This window comes from Ahaetulla prasina, chromosome 15 (genome assembly GCF_028640845.1).
Source record: "Ahaetulla prasina isolate Xishuangbanna chromosome 15, ASM2864084v1, whole genome shotgun sequence".
NCBI classification, from domain to species: domain Eukaryota; kingdom Metazoa; phylum Chordata; class Lepidosauria; order Squamata; family Colubridae; genus Ahaetulla; species Ahaetulla prasina.
In genome coordinates this window covers 18917898-18936029 of record NC_080553.1, presented here as the reverse complement: position 1 = coordinate 18936029, position 18132 = coordinate 18917898, and the positions used below count along the sequence as shown (strand labels likewise).

The 18132-nt window shown below is 53.9% G+C and overlaps 2 protein-coding genes across 4 annotated transcripts; one reads left to right on the top strand and one right to left on the bottom strand.

The window, feature by feature from the left end:
• Nucleotides 1-3038: 3038 nt before the first annotated feature.
• LOC131185865 (uncharacterized) lies at nucleotides 3039-10362 on the bottom strand. Its single transcript, XM_058158801.1, has 3 exons — nucleotides 9610-10362; nucleotides 7865-7993; nucleotides 3039-5168 (listed from the first exon to the last, which is right to left on the bottom strand). The coding sequence occupies exons 1-3, from the start codon at nucleotides 10360-10362 to the stop codon at nucleotides 5085-5087; spliced, it is 966 nt and encodes a 321-aa protein (XP_058014784.1). The 3' UTR covers nucleotides 3039-5084.
• Nucleotides 9785-16545, top strand: TPST2 (tyrosylprotein sulfotransferase 2). 3 transcript variants are annotated; one of them, XM_058158351.1, is made up of 8 exons: nucleotides 9785-9920; nucleotides 13332-13414; nucleotides 13523-13605; nucleotides 14072-14963; nucleotides 15221-15419; nucleotides 15610-15660; nucleotides 16168-16216; nucleotides 16407-16545. In XM_058158351.1, the coding sequence occupies exons 4-7, from the start codon at nucleotides 14125-14127 to the stop codon at nucleotides 16195-16197; spliced, it is 1119 nt and encodes a 372-aa protein (XP_058014334.1). In that variant the 5' UTR covers nucleotides 9785-9920; nucleotides 13332-13414; nucleotides 13523-13605; nucleotides 14072-14124; the 3' UTR covers nucleotides 16198-16216; nucleotides 16407-16545. The 3 variants fall into 3 exon arrangements, with proteins under 3 accessions (XP_058014334.1, XP_058014333.1, XP_058014335.1); XM_058158350.1 differs by lacking the exon at nucleotides 13332-13414 and having other exon boundaries at nucleotides 9786-9920; XM_058158352.1 differs by lacking the exons at nucleotides 13332-13414; nucleotides 13523-13605 and having other exon boundaries at nucleotides 9812-9920.
• The last annotated feature ends 1587 nt before the right edge of the window (nucleotides 16546-18132 follow it).

Genomic DNA, 18132 nt, shown 5'->3' with positions numbered 1-18132 from the left:
CCAGCAAAGTATGCAAAATATGTCAGGCCCAAGCCGAGATCGGAATCAAAATGACTCTAATTACGTGTAATAATTTTTGCATCCCTGCATAAAACAAGATTTGGCTTTTTCTAAGAGAGAGAGAGAGAGAAGTAATAATGCCTTTGCAATAGTGGAGGGGGAAAATCATTTAGTGGGGTTCGGGAGGGGCACAAGATTTGGAGGGGTGTGAGGCCAAGGGTTTCTGTCTCTGGCGGGGGCTGGGGCTCCTGGGCAGAGGCAAAGGCTCCAGGCTGGGTCACTTGTGGAGTGTAGCCTTCCCTGCTGCTGTGGCTTCCACGCCCGGTTTTGCCCCACACAGAATTTAGTCCTTTCGAGCAGGGGTCTCTAACCTTGGCAACTTTAAGCCTGGTGGACTTCAACTCCCAGAATTCCTCAGCCAGCTGGCTGGAGAATTCTGGGAGTTGAAGTCCACCAGGCTTAAAGTTGCCAAGGTTGGAGACCCCTGCTTTAGAGATGTCATTATTCTGAAATACTGTGGCAGATCTGAAGCAATTTTCTCGCAAAAAAGGATTTGTTCCAACAACTGCGACTGTGGAAGGTAGGAATTCCAGGGGGTGGGGGGTGGGGGCAGAAACGAAGTGGCATTCTGAATCCAAATCTGTCATAGTTACATAAAATATTAATTTGAAGACCAGGTTTTTTCCTTGCATCTTTTTTTATGATTCCGCTATTTACAGTAATGGCTGAGATGGTTGAATTGTTTCAATTGCCGGAGAACCCGTTGGCAATTTTTAACCAGGGAGGCACGGCACATTTATGGCACAAATATCTCCGTTGTTGGATTAGATTTTAAAGTTATGGGTTTTAAGGGGTTTTTATTATTTATACTATTTTAAATTTGGGGCAATAGAATAAGTTTTTTAATTGTTTTTTAATCTGTATTTATATGTATTTTAACTGCCTGTGAACCGCCCTGAGTCCTTAGGGAGATAGGGCGGTATATAAATTTGAAAAATAAAAAATAATAAAAAATAATAATGCATGCTCACACAATACTCACTGAATTGTGTATAGAGTATGAGGCAGGTGAAATACAGCTGAACCGGATGAGCATCATGACATCTTAGGATGCCCGTTTGATGAAAGGAAGGTGCCCATTTGCGGAGTCCCTGGCTGCCCTTTGAGAGGCCCAGGTGGTCTTCCTTGAAGGATGGAGCTGCCGTGTGTTGCCAGCAGCAGTCTGCCAGCAGCCTGCGGAGCTGGCCACAGCGTCAGACAGCGATGAGGCTGAGGAAGAACATGGGCAGTCCTGGAGGCTGGGGAAGGCCCAGATGAGGGCTCTGCATCGGAGGCTGAGGTGGGGCCAGGGCCATCAGGGAGTCAGGTGTGGATACCAGAGCCTCCAGAGGCTGACAGTAGTGAGGCAGGGGAACAGGAGGAGCCTGTTCCTAGTGCATGCATGAGAAGAGCTGCCAGAAGGCAAGAGCAGTTAAAGCAAAGAGGACGAGGAGTAGGGCCGAAGGACGATTGCCCCCCCCCCCATAAGGCTTTAAAGACCAGCAACAGCGTTTGGGCTCTTTGTCAGAAAACAACGTTGATAGACTTGCTCCTTGTCTTGCTGCATTTATTTCTTGTTGGCGTCTTCTGCTTTTGAACTTTTGCCAAGGGGAGGCAGCTTCAGACACTGAGACTATTTTAGCTACGGCAATTATCCCCATCACAGTCTTGTTCATAGACGCTAGTTGGCTACCAAGAATAATATAAATTACCAATTAAAATAAATATTGTGATTTAAATTAATCACAGATCTATTCTGCCTCAACTGTGATCTAGACAGACTTGACTTTTCAAATAATTCTTACCAATGATTTTGTTACACTTACATCTTCACACATATTGTCGCCATGTTGATATCAGCATATTATCTGCAGCTTTGCCATTTTGCTCTTTCGAATGAACTACCATAAAATGGTAGAATTCAGGAGGCCTCTGAATTCCCCACTCTTTTTCCTCTCCAATTTTCTAACTTTCTTGCTGAAAGCTCCCCACACGTGAGCTTCGCGTCTCCTGGGCAACGCCTTCTTCTCTGGCAGGGCATCTGGGGGACACTCTCCCCAGCGTTTCCGAGAACCAGATTGGTTCCAGTTGCACTCTCTCAACCAGAAGGATTTCCCCCTTCCTGGACACTTTCCTATTGCACGTCCAGTTGAGTGTTCCTTCCTCACGATCCATCTCAGCCAGGATGGATCCGCTTGGCCATCCAAGGTGACCTCCTTTGGTTCTGGCTCATCCACTCCAGTCCAAAGGTTCCGGAGCCACTTGGAGCTCTCCAAGGTCCTGAGCTCCCTCAGTGCTGCTGGGCTTCTCCCTCATTGCCCTCCTCAGTTGAAGCCTCTGAAGAACGGTGCGTGACACCCCCAAACACCTTCCTCCCTCTTCTGTCAAGGATGCTCGGATTCCTGCCTTGTCTAGCCCTCCCTCCCTCCCTTCCGCTTGGTGGAGGCTCCCCTCCATCTCCCCAGCCACCTTCAGCAGGGTTGAATTACAGGCCTGAGTTCTCCGGAGGAAACCAAACCTGGCTTTTTCCGGACTTCCTCCCTCCCCACTTCAGAAGGGCGTCTGCAGCTCTTTCCCTGTGCCTGAATGGGTGTGAGAGAGAGATAATCTCTTCAGAGCCCACCCCCAACTGCAGGCCTTCTGCACGAGGCCTTCTTAGGCACAACCTTTGGAACGCCCCCGGATGGAGCCCACCTATGCCCCCAACCCAGACCTGGGGCTCCTCTTCCAAGGGCAACTCTGTCAACTGGAGCGTCTTTCAGAGGCATGGAACCTGCCACCTGCACTTCTTGGCAGGGAGACCCCATTGTTCTGGTCAAGCAGGCTGGTGATATGAAACCCGCAGGGCCTGTTTAAGCAGCAGAGGGAAACAAAAAGAGACAAAAAAAGGTGGGATAACTAATTGCAGGAAGGGGGAGGGGAAAATCCTCTTCATTCCTGCAGCGGCTTCTTCAAAACACCCCCATATCCCGGCCTCCCTCCCTCCCTCCCTCTGGGCAGGTGGAGGGGCTTTGCTGTCACCCAAAAGAAGCGCCTGTCTTCTTCCCGAGCTGCATGGAGGCATTCAATTTGGAGTCAATTTAAATTTCAATTGTCTGTGAAATCTAAATCAATAGGCTATAGTTCAATGGTGCTTTAATAAAACGGGACATAACCGAGGAGTCACTGGGGGATTTGGTATGGTAAGAGATTGCAAAAAAACCTCCATGGCATCACAGTGGCAGGACCATTAGAGAATTCGGAGACGCTTTGACAAGGGAGCGATTCTGCTCCTCAGGAGGCCCAGAGGAGGCAAGAGAGGCTGCCCCCCACGTCCCCCCCACACCCAGACCAGGAAGGACCCTCTGCAGCTCAGAGGGGGGTGAGCAGAGCCAGGATCCTGGGATCAGGAGGGTCCCGGCTCCCCATTCAGTCATTTTAGCAGATGCAAGGCAGGGAGAGGGTTAGATGGCTGAAATTAAAATCCACCCAAATTCCAAGTCTGGTAATTGAAAAAAAAAAAGATGTCGGCATTTAGAAATGTAACATTTTCCATGCTTTATTTACTTACCTTCTGTTATTGAGCTCCCTTGGAAGAATCCGAATACAGTTTTGTTGATAAAAAATTGTGAATTGTTATTCAGAAATTAAATGCTCACGGAAATCAGAAAACAGGTCAACTTTTAGTTTTCATAAAAACGTTGGAGAAATTCTTCACTAGCCCACCTTTTGCATCAAAACTCATTGTTGTGGATCTTTCTGGAGCCCAGTGCCAGATAGCCTTTGCGCTAGGGAAACTGGGAGGTATGTGGTTGCTTTGCTATGCTCCACAACCACTGCGCAGTTCAGCAGATTTCACCTCTGACCATTGCAGCCAGAGGGTTCCTGCCTTCCTAGCTGGGTAAGTTCACTGTCTGGGCAGAGCAAGTCCACCAGCTGTGGTTCCCTTTGCCTTTGAAAGGCCTAGAGAAGGGGTTCAGGAGAGGGCAGCCAGTTAGCCTTGCACTTGCTTGGGGATGAGTTGGCCAAGGGAGGTGGGCAATTGCCCTCCCTTCAGCCCAGCAGGTTCTGGAGAACCAGTAGCAAAAACTTTGAGTAGTTCGGAGAACCGGCAAATACCACCTCTGGCTGGCCCCAGAGTGGGGAGAGAATGGGGATTTTGCAGTATCCTTCCCCCTGGAGGGGGGTGGGAATGGAGGTTTTGCAGTATGGGTTCCCCTGCCACGCCCACCAAGCCACACCATGCCCACCAAGCCACGCCCAAGAACTGGTAGTAAAAAAATTTGGATTTCACCACTGCTTCAGCCCCTGGCTCTGCCCTCCCACTCCACTCCAGAAGATGCCAGGAGCAAACACCTCCTCCTGTCCTTTCAAGACTGGTGTGTGTGTGTGTGTGTGTGGTCCTCTTGCTCTTAGGGATGAAAGGAGGCACTTGAAAGGAGGCACTTGTGTGTGCTCACCCAAAAACTGCCTTCACCCTCTGGACAACCCTCAGGAACTCTGCCCAGCGACTGTGAATTCTGCAGAGGGGCTCAGCCCCAGCGTGTCTCCCATCCCGCCCCAGGCTGAGCGCAGCGCCTTTCTTGAGAAGCAGCAAGAAGGTCTCATCCTCATCATCCTCCCAGTGCGAGAGGGCAGCAGGTGGGCATTGCGCTGCCCAGGTTGCTTGGCCCAGCCCGCCCCTTCCAGGGACGAGATCCAGAGCCTCTCCGGCCACGCAGCCCTGATCCAGCTGGGCCTTCAGTGAGGCTCAACTGCTGCTCCTGCCATGCGTCATGCACCAGCTCACATCCCTCCTCCTAATTTATGACCTTTCTGTCACTTTGAGCGGCTCCCAAACAGCATTATTTAGCTTTATTTGCATTTAATAATAATTCACTTTTTCTCGGGGCACATTGCAAATTATCATAATCAGGCTAGGGTGAGATTGAATTTCATCAACAGCTGAGGGGCTTCTCCCTCCTTCCACCCCACTCCTGAGGCACAAAAGAAAGGCCTCTGCATCCAGGCCGGCTTGGAGGCGGCTGCTTTCTGCCGGAAGGGGCCAGGCGGTGGAGTGGGCAGGGTTAGGGTTCCCAGCCCACGGAAGGACTCAGCAGCGGCTTCAGTCCAGCACCAGACCGGATCCTCAGCCCACATCCCCAAATCTGCTGCATGAATGAACACACGTTAAACAAAGGCGCAAGATTGGCTGCTCTTACCTTCCTGCACCTGGAGGCTTAAGACAACCCAGAACACGACTCTTTCTTTGTAAGGGGGAAAAAAAAATCTAACCTTGTTCAACAATGCTCTAAGCTGTTTGTCTCTCTAAATTTATTATTTGGAGAGAAAAAGCAAACAAACCAAAAAGAATAAAAAAATAATAATTTTCCACATGGCCTATTTTTGCTCGAGGAAAAAAAGTGGCTGGGAAGGATGCCAGGGTCTCCTCTCCCCCCCCCCCCAGAAAATCAAAATGTCACGCTGTTTACTCCATCCCATCTCCGCTGAAGAGGCTCCAGAGTCCTCTTGAGTTAAGTGAAACTTTTAAAAGTCTTGTTCTCGAGAATGGCTAGAGACCCGGAGAGCAGCTGGAAAACAGCCCTGGAGAAGAAATACAGCTAGCCTTGTGCAAAACCCTAATGAGAAAAAGAACAAGTGGAGATGGAAGCTTAACGAGAAACGCCGCACAAGAAAAACTACAGCCGCCTGGGGGGGGGAGGGGGGGCGCTGCAGCCTCCACGCGGCCGGCCAGCCAACCAGCATATTGATCAGGGCCAAAGAAATAAGAGGAGAGACTGGAGGGGAGATAAATGGCGGGAGATAGAGCACGTCAGGACTGATGAAAACAAGAGGGAGGGGAAGGAGGGAGGGAGGGAGGGATGCAGCTTAAATCAAAGAGCAAACCGACCAAAGAGATGCTGCGATAAAAGGATTTGTGTTTATGGGGCAAAGGGAGGACAAGCAGGGGCGGGGGGCGGGGGAGGGCTGGGGCTCGCCTATCTCCCTGGGGTCCAAGGGAGGGGAGGGCGAAGTGGGCACATGCCAGAGGAGCCCACTCCCCAGGCCTTGTGATTAGCATCATCTCACAATTCTAGAACATGAAATCAGAAACGCCGCCAGCTAATACATTTAAAAACGTTCCCTTATGTACAGAATCAGTAATAATTGTAAAAATGGGCATTGATAGGGCTGGGCTAAGGTTTAATCCAGAGATTCAATTTGAAGCCAATTCGATCAAAATCTCTGAATTGAGTCAAATTGTTAAATCAAATCAAATCACATGCACAAAAAGCCTCTCCCCACCCCTGCATTGAGTTGGAAAATCAAATCAAAACAATTTTCTGGATCAATTTGAAGTGTCAAAATAGATCAAATCAGTGACTTGATTTGAAGCAGGTCACAGCCAATCGGCCTCCCCCTCAGAAAGGACAGCCGAGCAAGTGAAAGGGTTGCAGTGGCTCTTCCAAGGTGGCCAGGGACCCTGATGACTCACCCGGCTAGCCCACCTCGAAGGGCTCTTTGGAGGATGATGGCCACCCATTTCAGTCCAACTTTTACTCCGGAGGCTGAGGCCAGAGATGGTGGCTGGTCACTTTTGTGGCGGGACAGAAGCTGGATCTCGGTCAGCATTGCAGCCTGAGGGCCAGACTGACGCAACGGGCCAAGCTGGGCCAGCATCTTTCCTGGCTCAGCCTGTTGTGGAGAGGGAACCTCAGAACAGCCTGGAGCCCAGGAAGAGACCCACCCCATTTTGAGGACGGCTGTGATTGGCAGAGGGAGGGCAGCCAAGCCAGGGTCCTCAGCCAATCACAGCGCTTATCCCCCATTGCAGATGCATAGTCAGGATTGCCCTGCTCCGAAGAGCCAGGACTGTGCTGGCCATCTGGTCCCCTCCTGCAAATGCTGAACTCAAAGCTTTCTTGAGACACACACACACACACACACACACACACACACACACAGAGTGGGCTGAGGGAACCAGAACAACCCAGGTTGTAAAGAGGTTTTTCTGCTTCCTCGCAGCAAAGACAGAAGGATGCAGAGAGGGCTCACGGGCACATGCCACCCTCAGGATCAGGCCCACCGCTTTCACGGCCCAACTTGTCCACTCAGCAGAGTGTCTTGCAAAGCCTTTTCAAATTGAAATGGTGATTGGCTGGCCGAGGTTAATAGGAGTGTTGGAAAATAAATAGGTTATTGATTGATAATAACAATACGCTGACTGCAGCCTTACTTCCTGGCCTTCTCTGACCCGATATTACAGAAAATCCAGTTAGCATCTCATTATGACCAGCTGGCTGGGGGAGGGGATATTAATGAGCAGACGATGAGGGCTGAGGAAGAGGATGGGCATAGGCTGGGGGTTAAGAGCCAGGCGGACCCCTAGTTATTGTGGGTGAACTGCAGCTCAGGCAAACAACCCCCGCCCCTTGGGCCTTGGGAGAGTGGCCCCTTGGGCACTGCTGGGGCATTGATTTGGTTTCTCAGACTGTCTCAATTGGTCTTCAGGCGGCTCCAGGGCAGCCCCTTCCCCTCTCCTGGCTCTTGAGAGGCTGCCCGGAGCCGCCCGAGGACCAGCTGAGACAGTCTTCAGTTTTCTTTCCTGGGATTGCAGGCCAGTTGGCATTCGGCAAGCTTTGCTTTAAGGGGTTCCACAGAAGTCCTTTTCTCCTCCCTCAAATCCTAGCCACAACCTGCCAAGAGGCCAGAATCCTCCAAAAATGAACATCCCAAGAAACAGAGAGGAAGGTGGCCTAAGCCGGAGATGCCCAGGAAACCAATTGCTTTGTCCAGCACCTGCAGGTGAAGCCAGCCTGGGCCCAGAAAAGGCTGTGAGGTCCCTCTGCCCCAGAGCCTGACTCACCTCCCAAACCTCCTTCCTGCGTTGGGCAATGCCTGGCAATGGAGGGGGGCTGTATGTGGGGGCAACTGGTGGAATCATCATCAGCAGCAGCAGCAGCAGCAACACAGGCGTGGGTGGGGGTGTCCAGTCCTTGGGGAATAAACAGAGGCCAAGTCAACCGGGCAATCTGCTGGGCGACAGCGCCCCCCCCCCTCGCCAAGCCCGAGACCCTCCTGCTCGCGTCCCAACCCGGCGAAGCGACGAGCCCAGCAGAGAGATGCTTGGGCACTCAGCTGAGGCAGGCGAGCCGTTTCCTTGCCGAAGTCGCCACCTGGCGCCCGAAGTGCCTGCGCGGCGGCCTTTCCTTCCTCGGCCGCTGGGAGCGAGGAAGCCGCCTCCGCGAGGACAGCCGGACAACCACACCACCGAAGGAAGGGGGTCTCCCATTACGGCCCCGAGATCGCGAGCGCCCGCCGGGGAGGGCAGGTCATTGACGACCGGGGGGGGGGGCGGCGGCTGGGACTAGCTGGGGCGGGTTCGGCTTCGCGGGCTTCAGGAGGGGCGAGAGAGACCGTCCTGGGCGTTGCGTGGAGGGCTCCGGCTCCTACACCAGCCCGCGAAGGGGCTCTTTCAGGGGTGAAACCCAGCAGATTCCGACAGGTCCTGGAGAACTGGTACTGGTAGCGGAAATTTTGAGCAGTTCGGAGAACCAGTAAATACTACCTCTGGCTGGCCCCAGAGTGGGATAGAAATGGAGATTTTGCAGTATCCTTCTCCCAGGAGTGGGCAGGGAATGGGGATTTTGCAGTATCCTTCCCCTGGTGTGGAGAGGGAATGGAGATTTTGCAGTATCCTTCCCCTGGAGTGGGGTGGAAATGGAGATTTTGCAGTGGGGAGGGAATGGAGATTTTGCAGTATCCTTCCCCTGGAGTGGGGAGGGAATGGGGATTTTGCAGTATCCTTCCCCTGCCACACCCACCAAGCCACACCACGCCCACAGAACCGGTAGTAAAAAAATGTGGATTTCACCACTGGGCTCTTTCCGCAGCGGATGAGAAGAGGAAGGCGAAGAGCCAAGGGAAGGGAGGACCGCCTTCCTTCTCCTTCTCCCCCCGCCCCCACTGCCCCCTTCTTTCCTCGGGACGAGGAGTGGCGGGATGGGAGCAGCAGGGACTGCAGCTGCTCGCTTGGGCAGGGCGAGAGCAGCGAGAGCAGCTTGCGCATCCAGCCAGGTGGCACGAAGCTTGGGACTTCAACTCCCAGGATGCTTCGGCGGCAGCGCGGGACCTCGCGCCCCCACCCCTGATTTTGCGGCCCGGCCTCCTTTTTTTCGGGGGCTGCACGTGGGGCATCGTGGGAAATGTAGTTCCGTAGCGAGGGGGGTCGGTCGCCCCCATTGCTTCTGCAAACCCACGTTTCCCAGAAGCGAGGCGGCGCGTTCCGCGGAGGGCAGGTGAGGGGGGGGGAAGCGGCCGGCTCTCGTGGGGGGAGCAGGCTTGAGCGCTGGAGTTCGGGGGCCCGATCCTGGGAGGGCGCCTTCCTCCTGCTTTGGGAGCTTCAGAGGGAGCGCGCCGTGGAGGATTCTTGCAACGATCAAAGGCCACCTTGAAAAGTTGCACGGGGCTTTGGCGCTCCTGGATCGGGCGCTTCGGGCTGCCCTGCAGCCCCCCCCCCCTGCAGAAGAACCGGGATCGCCGGAGCCGCTTTCTTGGATGAGGCCGGCGACGGGGCTTCTCCCTCCCTTTCCTAGCCTCCCTTTCCTTTACCTCCGTAGCCAACGCACGGAGGCCGGCGGGACCGCAAGAGCCTCGCGGCGGTCGGGCAGACTCAACCAGCTGCGGCGCCCCGCGGGAGGCGCTCCGGCCCCGGACCGGCAGAGAGCCAGCCCAGCCCAGCCCAGCTGCTCCGAGAGGCCCCGTGCGTGGGGCGGTCCGCCTTCCTCCTCCTCCTCCTCCTCCGTGCGCGTGACGTCTCTCGGCGCCGGCCGGGCAGCAGGAGGAGCGAAGCAGCCCCGGGGCTGCCCGCGCTCTCCCTGGCCGAAGGGGACGTCGCCGCCGCTGGCGGCACGGTTGGAGCGGTGAGTATCCCGGCGTTTCGCAGCCCGCCCCGCCGACCGAGCCCCGGGCCCGGCTCTGCCCGCCCGCCCGCTCCCCTCCTCCTGCGGCGGGCGAGGCCGCCTTCGCTTCCTGCCTGCCTGCCAGCTGGCGCCCTCCGGGAGCCCCACTTCTCCCCGGACAAGGGTCGGCAGACGATCGGCTCCGGCAAAGCTCACTGTGCTCGCTCGGATGCTGTCGGCCGGTCCCCCGTTTCGGCCTCGGGTGCTTCCCCAATGCTTCCCTGACACAGCTGGCTTCCCATCCGCCTCCCCACCCCACCTCGCGAAGGCTGCTGGGGCAGGGGCTGTGTGACACCCCCCTCACCGCATCTTCAGTTCTTCCGAAAGCACCGTAGCCCTCTTGTCTTGGGATGAACCCAAGGCCCAGGAAGGGGTACAGTGCTCCTGACTCTGGAGGCGCCATTCGGTGGGTCCTCAGATATCCCACCTTCCCCCATCAACCAGGATCTGGTTTGCTTAAGAGGAGAGGTCCAGAAACTAATTTTGGACAGCCGCCCTTACAAACACACACACCCATGCCAGCTGACTTTAGATCAGTGGGAGTTTTGGCCTTGGCTGGGCTTGGAGGTTGGGGGTCAGGTACCCCTGCTCTTCTCTGATGCCACCCCCTGGTCAACATAGAAGACCCCAGGAGTTGCTTTGCCTTTGGGCAAGAGGGGGAGTCCTCTGGGTTTCCTCCGAACCTCCACCACCCACCACCACCACCACCACCCACCCACCCGCTGCTATTTTCAGTCTTTGTATGTGTGTGTTTCCATTGCCGGAAAATCCCATTTTGCCCCAAAACAGCCCAACTGGACAGCTTCTCCTTCCTCCACCTTCTTCCTTACCTCTGTTTGTTGTTCGTGTGTGTGTGTGTGTGTGTGTGTGTGTGTGTGTGTGTGTGTGTGTGTTTGTGTTTCCATTGCCGGAAAATCCCATTTTGCCCCAAAACAGCCCAACTGGACAGTCTCTCCTTCCTCCACCTTCTCTCTTACCTCTGTTTGTCTGTGTATTTGTATGTTTGTGTGTGTGTGTGCACATGTGCGTGCTCCCCAGCTCATGTATGCAATTGTCTCTAAGCTGCTTTTGAACAACCTGCATAAGACCCACATGGTAAACTGTGGGTCTTATGTAGATTTGCTGCAGCAAGGTCGGAGAAAACCGTGAAGGAAAAATATGTTTGTTTGGTGCCTAGAAACATTTCTGTCCTTTATAGCAGGTCAAAAGGTTTCCCAAAGCCCTGCAGTTGATCCACACTAGAGATGGGCTTCAGGCCCCAGGTCTTTGAGGGGCTTCAGCCCTTCGGGAGTTGATGAGACCCTCGTGCTCGCCCCGTCCACAGATGCTAAGATGCAGGCTCTTGTCCCTTTTCTGCACCTCTGAAAACGGCTGTGAGCCACACTGGAGGGCCATTTGCAGGAGAAGTGATCTGTTTTAAGGAACGCTGAGTCAAACCGAAGACCAAAGCCCACAAGTGTAGTTTCGTAACTGGCACAGGAAACTAATTTTATCTCTTCCTCAGCTGCTCCAGGCCTGTAACTCTTGATTTCCTGTTGCAGGCGGAGGGAGAGCCTTTTCTGTTTTCAAGACATTCTCCTCGCTTCTTCTTCTCGGGGGGGGGGTTCTCCAGGGCTGCCCCCCAGCTTCCTCCTGAGCCCCTTTCTGCCCTTCAAAAGGGCTCACCAGCAGAACGGCATCCTTTTGCCTCCTTCAGCTCTCCTTCCCTCCCGCTGGATGGGAAGTTCTTCAAGCTGAGTGGGCACCCCATCTATTTAAGGGCTGTGGGAGCTCTTAGCAAATGCTACTGAACCTGGGATCAGCTGGGCAGGCAGCTCTCTCCCACCGCAGGCTGTGCTTTTCCCACCTGCCCACAGTTTAGGAGGGGTTTACCTTCCATTTTGCAAGGCTTGGAACAGAGAGACCCGAACCACCCAAAATCCCTCCAGGCTTGGATATGGGGGAGTAGGAGGGTGTGCCCTGGAGCCCACATTTCAAAATGCTTTTTTCCCCATCGCACCACGCATTGTGCCACGCACAGGCTCCTTCCAAGTGCTTAAGGGGCAAACTGGAAAGGCCCTCCTTGACATCACAAGAGCTCCCAGAGGCTTTTTGGCGGGTGTGGGTGGCCGAGCAACCACCGGCCTGAATCATAGTGGTACAGCCGGCTGTGTGGCTCACAGTCCCCTAGCAACTGAATCGATGGTTCTAGAATCCTGATGGGTTTCTGGCCAAGTTGTAAATCCATGAGGGGAACCCTCTTTTTTTTGCTGGAACTGAGGAGTGTCCTGGTGGGCTTTGCTGCATTGAGGGACCCACTGCCAGGACACCGCCCGCCTCCCACCCAAGCTGAGCTGCTCTTGCAGTCAGTCGCCCGATGAAGGCAGCCTGCCTGCCCACCGAGGGCCAAATTTGGTGGCCTTTGCAGAATGACTGGTTCTCTCGGGCTTCTCCTGCCAGAAGCGCTGGGTGATGGGGACGGGAGGGCCTCATCCTGGTAGGAGGCAGTTTCCAAAGCATCCCAGGTATTTTCATTTTGTGGGCAGAGTCCATCCAGCCACCGCAGGTAGCACTTGCCGTGCAGACCTTCAGCACTTGAGGGGTTGCCATCGAGGTCCCAAGCCGGCCCAATCTTTCTCACTTGGTTTTGGCGCTCTTCCCTAGACAGTCTTTTACGGAAGGGCACACTTTCCACTTCCGCTTATCCCAGGGAGCCTGGGAGTCCGAACACAAGCCAGACTTTCAGCCAGCTGGTCTGAGAGTCAGAAACGGCAGCCCACGGAGCCAAAATAGTCTTTGGATGCCAGTTGCTCAGTGTTAGGATTCTGCCCACCCTTCTATTTTTTTCAGTATACTTCCACTTCAAACACTGGATAAAATGATCTGGGGAACAAATAAATACATGCTGGTGCATTGCTTGATTCCTTAAATGTTGCAAGGTGAGGTTAACATTTTGAGTGTTACGTGTCGCCCAGAAGCCTCTGATCTGACTCTTGTCTGGCATGTTCCTTCTGCCACTTGGCAAACCTTAAGAAAACCTTCTCCCCCTTCAACGCCGCCCCCAATGGTGCAGTTGGTACCTCTTGGGCTCTTCTGAGAATGCGGCTGAACGGCAGAGGCCCTTGGATGCTGTAGAACACAAGTTTCCTGTTTACCCCATGCAGCAAATGAACGAGCAGCCGCCTTCTCTAGGAACAACCGTCCTGATCTTGATTGTGCAACCATATCTAGGCCACCCAACGCGCGTGTGTGCATGTTTGTGCGCATTGTGTCTGTACCTGGCCTTGATAAGGGGGAGGCGTCTCTGTGGGGCTCCCCAGCTGCTTGGCTTGGTGGAGCATGGCAGCCTGTCTGTTGTCGTGGCAACAGGCTCGGTCTTTGTCCCCGAAACAGGCTGCTGCGTTGACGCTCCTCCAGCTCAATCTGGAATGCAGCTTTAAGCCCAGCTGATCCCGTGGGGCGACCAGCAGCACCAGGTGCGGCTTCTGCCCCGGAGGAAGCTGGCCGGGGACCCGAGCTAGGGAGCTCTGCTGGAGGATGCGGCCCCTGCAAAGCATCCGACTGACTGGGCTTTCCTTCCCCAGGCTGGATTTCCCTGACTTGGGGGTTCACTGTTGGGCTGAGAGGGAGCAACGAGTGAGCAGGAAAATGACCTCCGCCAGCGAAGGTGAGCCCCTTGTCACCATAACAGATTCCCCCAACATCTCTCAGCCGCGGTGGATGAATATTTGATGGCCCTGCTTGCAATTCCACCCTCCCACCCCCACTCTGGCCCGTTTTGTGCTATTAATATTTGATCACTTTCAAAAGCTGCAAGAAACGGGTAAAAGCCCGGAGGCTGATCGGCATGGAAGACCAGCAGGAAGGGAAGGAGGGCAGGTGGAGAGGCTTGGCGAAATTGGTTGGAACGCCCTTGCTGTGTCGGTCTTGGGCTGCCCTTCCCAGCAATCCTGGCACGAGACCCTTTTCAAGGGAGCCTTGCTGAAGAGCTGCGGTGGGAGGGGGGCATGGGGCAAGACAGTGGAGCTCCCCTATGCTGCCCTTCATGGAAGCAGATGGGGAGGGCTCCAGCCACAGGACGGGCTCTGCCCGCCAAGAGAGGACTCAGCCACCTTCCGTTATTGTCCCTGCAGCGTCCAGATGTTGAAGGTGGTGCAACCGCTGGTCCCATGTGGAGGAGGCGAGGATGCGGCTGACCGTGAGACGAGTGCTGATGGTGGTGGGCTTCGCCATCGCCCTGATGGTCTCCGTCCACCTAGGCCAGCAGATGCTGCAGTGCCAGCAGATGCTGGGCCAGGGCCTCAGCCGGGCCCTGATGCGTCCGGAGAGCGAGGAACTGGTGATGCTGGACTCCAACCGAGTCGAATATCGCTACAGTAAGGAGATGCCACTCATCTTCATCGGTGGGGTTCCTCGGAGCGGGACCACCCTGATGCGAGCCATGCTGGACGCGCACCCGGAGGTGCGCTGCGGGGAAGAGACACGCATCATCCCGCGGGTGCTGGCCATGCGCCAAGCCTGGTCCCGGTCCGGGCGAGAAAAGATGCGCCTGGACGAAGCCGGGGTAACGGACCAGGTGCTGGATGCGGCCATGCAGGCCTTCATCTTGGAGGTGATCGCCAAACACGGGGAGCCGGCCCGCTACCTCTGCAACAAGGACCCCTTCACGCTCAAGTCCTCCATTTACCTCTCCCACCTCTTCCCCAACTCCAAATTCCTGCTGATGGTGCGCGACGGGCGGGCCTCTGTCCACTCCATGATCACCAGGAAGGTCACCATTGCCGGCTTCGACCTTCGGAGCTACCGGGATTGCCTGGCCAAGTGGAACAAAGCGATCGAGGTGATGTACTCCCAGTGCCTGGCCATCGGGCGGCTGCGCTGCCTCCCCGTCTACTATGAGCAGCTGGTTCTGCACCCCCAGAAATCCATGCGGGCCATCATGGACTTCCTGGAAATCGCCTGGAGCGACGCCGTCCTGCACCATGAGGAGCTGATTGGGAAGCCAGGCGGGGTCTCCCTGTCCAAGTGAGGGGCCGGTCAGGGATCACCCCATGGTTGGGTTGGGCTGGGTTGGGGCCAGTTCTAATTCAGGACCTGGAATTCCGCTGAAGGTTGGGGTGCCTCAACCCCCCCCCCCGCCAAAGTTTTCAGGCAGGAGGGGAGACAGTTCTGCAGTTAAACCTCTCAAGTTCTTTCAGATTTAGCTTGTAAGTCCTCAGACTGGACTTGATCTGAAGGAAAGCCAAGCGCAACACGCACACACATTTCTGGTCTCTGCGCAGGATTGAGCGATCCACGGACCAGGTGATCAAGCCTGTGAACATGGAGGCCTTGACCAAGTGGCTGGGACACATTCCGGAGGACGTGGTGCAGGACATGGCTCAGATTGCCCCCATGCTGGCCAGGCTGGGCTATGACCCCTATGCAAACCCTCCCAACTACGGTAGCCCGGACCCCCTGGTGATCAACAACACCCACCGGGTGAGTGCCACAGAGTCCCTTTGCCCCTTTGGCTGGATTTTTATAAGCCCCTCCCTGCCAACCCTCCTGGCTGAGGCCTAGAGAAGCCAGCTTTCTTCTCACTGAAAGGGGGACAGGGAGTAGATGCTGATCAAAGGGCTGCAGGGCCCAACTGTGCTAACACGGCTGACTATGTGCTCCTCTTTGCCAGGTCCTGAATGGGGACTTCAAAACCCCTGCCAATTTGAAGGGGCACCTTCAGGTCAGTTTCTCCACCTCCGTCCTCCTCTTCTCCCAGGCTGCAGAAACGCTCCTAATTCATCAAGGCATAATTCCCTGGGGGTCTCCCAGCATCCCCTCCCCAAATCCCTTTTCATTCTGCTGATGGATAATTTTCAAGGGAAGGACACCAAAACAGCCACCTTCCTATCTTTGAAATGCTGCCCCCTTGAGAAGATCCTGTTAGGCAGTGCCGTCTTCTCTTGGTGGTGACTTTCCCCTGTTCTTCTTTTCTGACTGTTGCAAAGGCATCTCCTCACATACTTAACTCCTACAGTTTAAATCATTTTTGAGATTTATCTGAAATACGAATTTCCCGTAGCCAGGAATAACTAATTCAATAGTATGCATGCATCCCTTAAAATACTTGGACCAACTTTGTTCCTAACTGGACCTGTTTGGAAAGCTAGAAACCCCAGACAGCCAATGCAAAAATGAAACTGTGCAGCTCAAAAGCAGCTGACCCTTCCTTTCTGTTTGATCTTTGCAGGGGACTCTGAATACGACTGCTTTTCACTGACCAACTCAACGATTTCCAGGTACGTCTTGGCGTGTCCCAGCAGATCTTGTCTCCAACTCAGGTGGGGCTGCACAGAAGCTGTCCCTATGCTGTCCAGGCCATCATCCTCTCAGCCCTGAATTCCCAGCAAAGGAGGAAACCCTGGTTTAGCTGGCTGCCTTGGTGTTCTCCAGGAGTAATTCTGCTTTCTTCCCCTTGATCTCATTTAGGTGCAAATTGCTTCCCCTTTTTCTGAAGAGAAGAAAATTTGCAAACAGTGACAGTGGAAATCTGTTATCCAAGCATATTGCTTGCTACTGATATTGCCAAATCAATGCTATCTGTGAAATACTTTTCATTTTGCCATTAATTTGTCAAGTTTGAACTTTCCAGTTCCGGGAAAGAAGTCACGTACCAAGTTTGGACATTGCTCTGCTGTCATAAAAATGGGAACCGTAAAGAATATTGGAGATTTTATACTTGTCTGCGGAACAAGTTTTTCAGGCGCTGTGTAAAACCATCTTGTAATTTTTGTTCTCTAATTTGCAGACCACAACTAGCTGTTTGTATATCCTCTTTAGAATGCTTTTCGGCCTTACGGGCACTTATCTCCTTTAATTCTCTCTTCTCAGTAATTTACCAAATTAAAGAGATTTATTTATTAATTCCGAAATACATATATACATATATGAGATTACCTCTTTCAGATTCTGTTCTTGTAAGAGAACAGTCAAACCGAGCAAATATCAATCATAACTACTTGATAGTCCCTAGAATGGGAATGCTCCTATAATTTTCCTGGCATGCAGTTATGGAATAGGAAACAAGCGATCTCTTTGCATCCCAAGTGAGGTGGCATTGCAGAGCCCCAAACCGCAGCCAGCCAATGCTGTTTTGTTCGAAAGAGGGCCCTCCAATGATCAAGTGTGTGACTGATAGAATAGAATAGAATAGAATTTATTGGCCAAGTGTGATTGGACACACAAGGAATTTGTTTTGGTGCATATGCTCTCAGTGTACATAAAAGAAAAAAAACCCTTCATCAAAGGTACAACATTTACAACACAAATGATGGTCATAGGTTGTAATTTAACTTTTAATGATAGCAACAAAAAGTTACAGTCATACAGTCATAAGTGGAAAGAGGTGGGTGATGAAAACGGTGAGATTAATAGTAGTGTAGATTTAGTGAATAGTTTGACAGTGTTGAGGGAATTATTTGTTTAGCAGAGTGATGGCCTTCGGGGAAAAAACTCTTCTTGTGTCTAGTTGTTCTGGTGTGCAGTGCTCTGTAGCGTCGTTTTGAGGGTAGGAGTTGAAACAGTTTATGTCCAGGATGTGAGGGATCTGTAAATATTTTCACGGCCCTCTTCTTGATTCGTGCAGTATAGAAGGTCCTCAATGGAAGGCAGGCTGGTAGCAATTATTTTTTCTGCATCAGTCAGCGTGTGACTGATGAAGCCAGAGCCAACTTTTATGGCCTCCACATAACGCCAGAGGAGCAGCACAAGGCAGGCCCCTTGAATGACCCCAGAGCTCATGCACGGAGCATGCAAAGGTGCAACTAGATTTTTGTGGATGCATCCGATCAGCTTGTGGTTGTCTAGTTTAGGAGGAAGGGAGCTGCCTTTTCTTGAAAGGGAGGCTCAGCTGACCCACTGCAAGGCCTGTGAAGCTTCGGGGGGAGGGGCGTGGCTTCGGGGGAGGGGGGCTCCCCCGAGGCAAAGCGATCGGGTCTGAGGGGGAAACGATCGAAGACAAACACCAGCAAGACCGACGCTCCGCGCAAGCGCAAGCTTTCACCGCTCCTCGCCCCGCCGCGCCAGCGAGACGGGGGAGAGAGCGGCCACCTCGCGCGCAGGCGCAGGGACTTCGCTGAGCACCGGAAGCCTCCGGAGGGCGAGCGGAAGTGGGCTGCTGCGGCTCTGCTCGCCTCGGCCGTCCCGGCGCCTCCGG